The sequence below is a fragment of the Petromyzon marinus genome, chromosome 4 (genome assembly GCF_048934315.1).
Source record: "Petromyzon marinus isolate PM22_M1 ecotype Great Lakes invasive population chromosome 4, UKy_Petmar_22M1.pri1.0, whole genome shotgun sequence".
In the NCBI taxonomy this organism is placed as follows: domain Eukaryota; kingdom Metazoa; phylum Chordata; class Hyperoartia; order Petromyzontiformes; family Petromyzontidae; genus Petromyzon; species Petromyzon marinus.
The window spans coordinates 12,369,593-12,376,460 of record NC_133670.1 but is presented as its reverse complement, the minus strand read 5'-3'; the positions used below and the strand labels follow the sequence as shown (position 1 = coordinate 12,376,460).

The window sequence follows — 6,868 nt, the reverse complement described above, 5'->3', positions numbered from 1 at the left end:
ATGTTTGGAGTCCCTGGATACAGCAGTGATGACAGCTAGACATGTGACAGCTAAGGCATGACCTGTTTTTGTAAAAAAATCGGTTAGACTAAAAGGGTTTTAAAATTGGCCAATTTGATATTTTAGTTGACACGATGTACAAGCATGTATAAAAGCACTGGGATTTACTATAACAAATTAATGGGGCACAAAAAACACAAGCAGACCATCATTAAATAAAAATGTTTATTTGCAGAAGCACTTTTTGAATGCAGTTCTTTACAACTGTTTCACCTCAATCTTGAGTTCATACATCCAAGTTGGACGTTGCAGTGTTAAACAATCAAATAATTGCAACAATAAGCATAACTGACCAAATAATGCTGCAAACAAAATACCACGGAGAACAGACCGATTTTTGACCAAAGGCCCAGTACAGGAAATAAGACTGCACAGAAATTGCAGCAATTTGTAATTTCCCCACTCCCTCAATTGACCCTACCATAAACATTCCAACCAATACTAAAGCAGAAATCTATTCGATTCCCCCAGTTTTTCCAAGTCCACAGTGGCACTGCTAAAGCTCATCTTTTATTGACAGCTTGGTGGCATGCTTCTCAATGAATTTGCTCAGCGACTCCAGGTCACGTGAACCATCTGCAAACTTTATGGGCCGATCCTTGGCTCCGCTGGGGGAGAAGTATATGGTAGGGAAACCCTCTGCTTTGTAGGAATCGTGAGGGATGTCGTTAACTGTTGCATCCATCTTGGCAATAACGAGTCCTTTGTGACCTTTATACTTCTTCCCTAGATCCTTGTAGATAGGCTCCAAGCTTTTGCAGTGGCCACACCATGGTGCATAGAATTCTATGAGCACATCTTTGCTGTTGTCCAAAACCATCTGCTCAAATGTCCGCCCTACTACCACCTTCACAGGGCCCTTGTTGGACTTGGGCAAGGGTTGGGATTTCACCACTGCCTTCAGCTTGCCTGCGAGCATCATGCAGAACAACAAGACGGTCAAACAAACGTTAGATAGTGCCACGTGTAATTTAACCCCTAGTTTTAGCAGAATCTTTTTTTAAAGCAATGCTAAAACCCAAGAACAAAAGTGCAAATTTAAAAAGTACCTGCACTGCCTCACTCACCTTTCTCAAATGAGATCACAAAGTCGCGCAGTACATCTGCATCAAACTCCTCTGGTGCCATGGCATACTTTTTGCCCGAGGCATCAAGGATTGCAGCATTTACTTCCTCACCACTCTCTGCTAGTCCCAGGTCACTCAGCTCTTTTGAATAGTCGTCTTCACTCGCGATGGCAAAAGTGAATTTGGGAAAGTCCTTTGCCACCTCCAACACCTTGGAACGCCAGAACTGTGTGGCTGAGTGGTCAAAAAGGAGGCATGGTGAAAGGGGGAAAAATCGAAGAGAAAATCCAATGATAACAGTGCAGTGTTAATTCCAGACAGCATTGGTCTTAAAGGAGTCTGCAGTTTCATAAACTGTTATTTAATCTTAGCACAGACCTGTGCGGTAGTCAAAGCTGAAATCCACGCCATAGAAGACAACGACAAGGGGCCGTCTGGAAGCATAACGCTTGGCTTCATTCGAGGGCTTGCGCTGACCCACAAGTGGTACCGAATGCTTTTCCACAAAAGCCTTGAGGTCAGAATCTGTTGAGTCCGCCTATAAAAATATATCACATTTTAGTATTGCAAAATACAACTTCAGTCTCTCAACCATATAGTGAATATCTGTAGTGTGCAATAATAACCACGTGTGGTGCAACTGGTTAAAGGAAACAGACCTGGATGTCAAATGTGAACTGCTTGGGTTCATATTTGGATTGGAAACGCTCAGGATGCAGCACGACCACCTGCCCATCCACAGCTTTGAGATGGTTCTTAATATTTTCTTCAAATGTGTGGTAAAACTTAAATTCCTCTCTGACATTGTTACCTGCAAAGGGCAAGTGTTAAATTTAAGTTGTGAAATTTCCATGCAATCCATTTCCACCAACATACTGGGTTAGATAACAATCTATACATAATTACAAGTTGCCACATGCATAAACTGTAAAGCAGGACTTTGTTGATTAAACCAAAATATGTTTTTTCATGCCCTTTAGGATTTATCTTGACAGAATAAGGGCTCACCGGTTTCTTGGAAGAGCTGAAGAGCAACATCCTGCTCATTCTTGAACACACCCAGAATGACCACATCATCGCCATTTTGGACAAAACCATTCAGCTGTTTCATAGACTTGAGCTCCTGGGAAGCAGGGCCTGCTTGCTCAATCATGTGGCTCACAATACCTAGGAACAGGAGAAACGGGCAACTTGGAATCTTTCTTTTGAGTTGGGGGTGGTGCTAGACACAAAAGTAGATGAGCACGGCTGGCGAGGTGCGGTGCAAAATAAGTTCAACATGCATGCATAGTGATGATTTTACCATACATTTTTAGCTCACAACTAGTTTAAGTTTGACCCAGTATGGTCAACTTAGTATGCAAACAAACTTGCAAATTTCTCGGGGATATTCTAATTTCACTGCTTTGTGCACTTCCATCATTACCATATTGCTCCCGGGGCCCATTGTAGTCGTACGCTTTGCCCTTCCGGAAGAGCTTGAGTGTGGGGTATCCACTCACGCCAAACCGTTTTCCGAGCTCAGACTCAACCGTGGCATCCACCTTGGCCAAGGGGATTGGTGGCGTGTTCTTTGAGAGCTCTTGTGCTGCCTTTTCATATTCTGGGGCAAGTTTTTTGCAGTGGCCACACCTGATAGACAAGAGACAGAAAATCGTTACTGTTGTTCATGTGAAAACAATCGAGCTGCCATCCTGAGAAATTAAACATTTAATATCCTATATCCCACAATATTAGCTTCTCCAAACATAACAATTCACTGCACAGCATATTGCTTTATTGACTGGGTTGTAAGTGAACCATCATTTCGTGAGCGAATCACGTTATATACTAATTTAATTTAAATAGACTACTTAACAGCCATGCTTCCATAATAGCAAATTCGCTTAATTTCAAAATCAGATGGCTCATCAACCCTGTTGATATGTTCCCCATTGTTAACGCTTATTTGCACTGAAAGCCACATTCTTACCAGGGGGCATAGAACTCCACCAGGATGATGTCTGCATCGTTCACAATCTCGTCAAAGTTACTCTCCGTCAGAGTCAGCACAGCCTCAGGGGGTGGTTTCCAGTCAGGCGATGCCACTTCTTTCACCTTCGCAATGATGGCTACGAGAGACAAGTCAAGTGTTACGAAAAAAGCCTCGACAAGGGTCAGATGTTTTACTCACTCAATACCCCAACTTCCATAATACATTGGTTTGCCATTCTCCATCGCAAACTTTCCATTTAAAATATCACTTTAAAAAATACTTGCCACAAAAGTTTGACGTTACATTTTCAGCGTCTCATCGTTCACCGATGGCAGTTTACATGCAAAGGAGACAACATGACGAATCAACGTGGTTAAATAGCATTGGGTGCCCCATGTAGCTTCACGAGCACTCACCATCCTGAGTGCGATCCCCGTCGTAGTCTACGGCCTGGCCCTTCTTGAGGATTTTAATGGTGGGATAGCCACTGACGCTGAAGCGCTCTGCCAAGTGCACAGCAACCGTAGCATCCACTTTGGCTACGGGAATGGGGGGATCGTTTTCCGCGAGTTCCTTCGCTATTTTTTCATACTCGGAAGCGAACTCCTTGCAATGGCCACACCTGTATGAGCATATTAACATGGCGTGTCACAATTCAGGAGCGTAATACCATACACACTGCATCAAGCACTGCAGTGATTTTTAACAACTCACCTCTAACCTGGTAGTGGAATGTGCATACTTTGGAATGTTTAAGATAAGGTTGGATATCTACAAATTAATCAAGCCGTGTATACAATAGGTCTTACTGTATTAAGTGTTTATTTATAGTCATGTCTAAAAGCAAAATACTATTCAGCTTCAGGAATCCAACAGGTATGCAAAGTTGATAGAATACACATGTCAATGTAATAACAGCTGCATGCATTTAGTACAATGTTGGGGATACTGACATTTAATAGTGTGACCATTAGGCTTTTAGAGCCAAACAATTAAGATGTTAAGCAGTGACATACCATGGAGCATAGAATTCCAACAACACTGTATCTTTGCCAGCAACAAAAAAGTCAAAATTAAGGTCTTTAAGAATCAAGACTCCATTCTCTTCCTTCACTGCCGTTACATCCTCCTCTCCGTCATCAGTGTCGTCGTCACCATCATCAGCTTTGACTGCTTCGTTTATATCATCTGTTACCAAGACACAGGGAAATCAAGGACTCGCAAAGCAAATAAATCCAAGCTGCAGCACTTGTGTTCAGTGTCGACATCCTGGTTCCGACCTTCAATGAACGTGCCATTTTAAACATGGTGCTTGTTTTCAAGTGTGAAATCGAAATACAAAAATGTAAATAATCACAAGCTGCCGCTGTTCAAACAAACTTGTAAATGTTTACCGAGTTCCTGGCTACTTTAAAACTGAAATACTGCCAACTTTTCAAATTGAATACACCGATATCTCTATATTATTTCGATTTAAAGCTTTCGTGACTGCAGGGATTCATCTTCTTGGTTCTTTCGGTAAAGTCACGTAGAAGGGAAATAATAACGTATAAGGGAAATAATAAAATGTTTTATTATATTATTTCCCTTCTACGTGACTTACCGAAAGAACCAATAAGATCTCTATAATAGTTTTTTTAGGTTAGACCGCATAAATATATAAATCTTTAAAGGTTCTAACAACCCTTACGAGTTGGCTGTGTCGGGTGGTGGCAGGTTTAACGACACGCTTATATATTCACGCGATCTAAACCAAAAAAAACCTTTCATGGATATTGGTCGCGAAAGCCCACACGTGTTTAACCGATATCCCTGTTCATGCATGAAAGCCTCAGTCAAGAACTTTGCTTGGGATGTTTGGCCAATACCTTTTCAAAAAGGGGGGGGGGGAGAAGAAACATTTGGAGATTACGGGGAATGGGCCCCAAAAAAAGCTCCGTTGACGCAAATCCGCAGACGAATACTCCTTACGCAATTACGTGAAACACAACACTGCATTGGTAATGATGATGTGTGGCAGTCACAATGGACAAGTTGCGAAGTTTGTTGGGCTGTGCCACGCCCTCCCGTGAGCGCAGGGGCCAATGGGAGAGCTCCACAGCGGCCGTCGCATCACAGGGCGCACTCCACCCAAGGGATTTTTTCCGGGCCCCCCCCCCACCTGAAATTAAATCTCAGCATTTACTCGGCCCCCCACTCACCCGAGACCACAAGCAAACGACGTGAAAATTTCGCACGTCTGTCGATGTTAGGAAGCCACTGGGGGAGCTCGTGCACGAAACACCTCACAGATTGAGAAAACTTAATTTATTTAAGGAACCTGCTTTGTGTGTAGTTTGTAGGCCCTTCCCCCAGCACCTCCAATTAAGCACGTACGGTGCGAAAGAAGTTCAGCGGACATAGATTCATAGCGGTACTTTCACCATATTCCCACTTCTTAAACCCGACGGCCAGCAACGAGACGCACGCACGCACACAGCAGCGAGGGTTGCTGCCCAAGTTTTCTTTCAGAATGAACTTCAAAACTTTGTGGAGACGTTATATAGCCTTGAGTAATACTGTAGTACCAAAATTAACAATACGGAGGGAGAGTGCGATAGGTCAGCCGAGGGGGGGATGTTGTTCCCGGCAAATTGTTCACGGCCACATCCGAACGCTCCAAAGGCAGCAAAATACGAGGGGGGGGGTGGAGGCACCAAAATCCACTGCCGACTCTCTTATTCTCTCCCCCAGCAATGAACCTTGTCAAGTGCGCCCATAGAGGCACACAACGCACACAAGCCGCCCCGTTCCGAGCGTCAAGTGCGCGTGGCTCCCCTACGGCGTTGCAGCAGCCGCTTACTGGCAACCAAAAGACGTCTTCCCTCTGTCGTGATATTCGTTTTAAAAAAAGATCGCCGTACACACACCACACCACAACACGCGCACTGACAATAAATCGCCGAGCGCGGCCCTGGGTGTAGTAGGGTAAATAAACCCACCGTCTTCAGTTGCCGACACGTGCGGCAGCTGCGTCAGTACAGCCAAGGCCATTAGCAGCGACAGCTTCTTCACCTTCATGGCGCTCAAGAGTTCAATTGGCAACGGCGATGTGAAATCTTGGATTCACGTCGAACAACCGCGGCAGGCCCTCGACTTCTCCCGCGGAGACCCACGGGGTGCTACGCGCACCTCGAGACCCGCCTTATATATAGCCACGCGCTCGCCGCCACAGCGCACGTGTCCCTCCGCCGAGACGAAATAGCGCCGGCAACTAATTTTGGCACGATTCGTCCACCTCGCGCGCGTGTGACGCGAGTGAGGCGTCGTGCCCGACAGCGATTTGTGCGATTGCGTGTTTTGTTGTTGTTGTCATTGATCGTTAGGGACGCGAAGAGCGTTCTGTTTTAAAGTTGCAAAACGGCCCCCCCACGGTTAAACTCTTCGCGGAGGGATACGGCGTTGAAGTCACGCGCCGACCAATCGCGAGCTGCCAGGTTCGAGCAGCGCGCGCGTCGCGTGACGTAACGCGTTTCGTGGGAGGGGCTCGGCGCCCGATCCAGGAATCGTAGCTGGAAGTTAGAATCGATTACTCCGGCCCCGAGACCCAATGAATTCGCGTAGCCCTGTGAATGGTGGCGATTCGTGGGAAGCAGTGGCCACTGCCGACGAGGCGTTACATTGTGAGACGAACGTCCATGGCAAACTGGACTTCCATGGTGAACTTGACTTCCCTGGTCAACTGGACTTCCATGGTAAACTGGACTTCCCTGGTCAATTGCACTCC

At 45.5% G+C, this 6,868-nt stretch overlaps 1 protein-coding gene across 1 annotated transcript; it reads right to left on the bottom strand.

Annotated features, from left to right (window-relative positions):
• Positions 1-211: 211 nt before the first annotated feature.
• On the bottom strand, positions 212-6,302 carry PDIA4 (protein disulfide isomerase family A member 4). Its single transcript, XM_032946193.2, has 10 exons — positions 6,084-6,302; positions 4,119-4,290; positions 3,519-3,724; positions 3,100-3,238; positions 2,554-2,759; positions 2,136-2,294; positions 1,787-1,938; positions 1,506-1,665; positions 1,128-1,361; positions 212-969 (listed from the first exon to the last, which is right to left on the bottom strand). Exons 1-10 carry the CDS (start codon positions 6,160-6,162, stop codon positions 557-559), a joined length of 1,920 nt encoding a protein of 639 aa, XP_032802084.2. The 5' UTR covers positions 6,163-6,302; the 3' UTR covers positions 212-556.
• Positions 6,303-6,868: the final 566 nt, after the last annotated feature.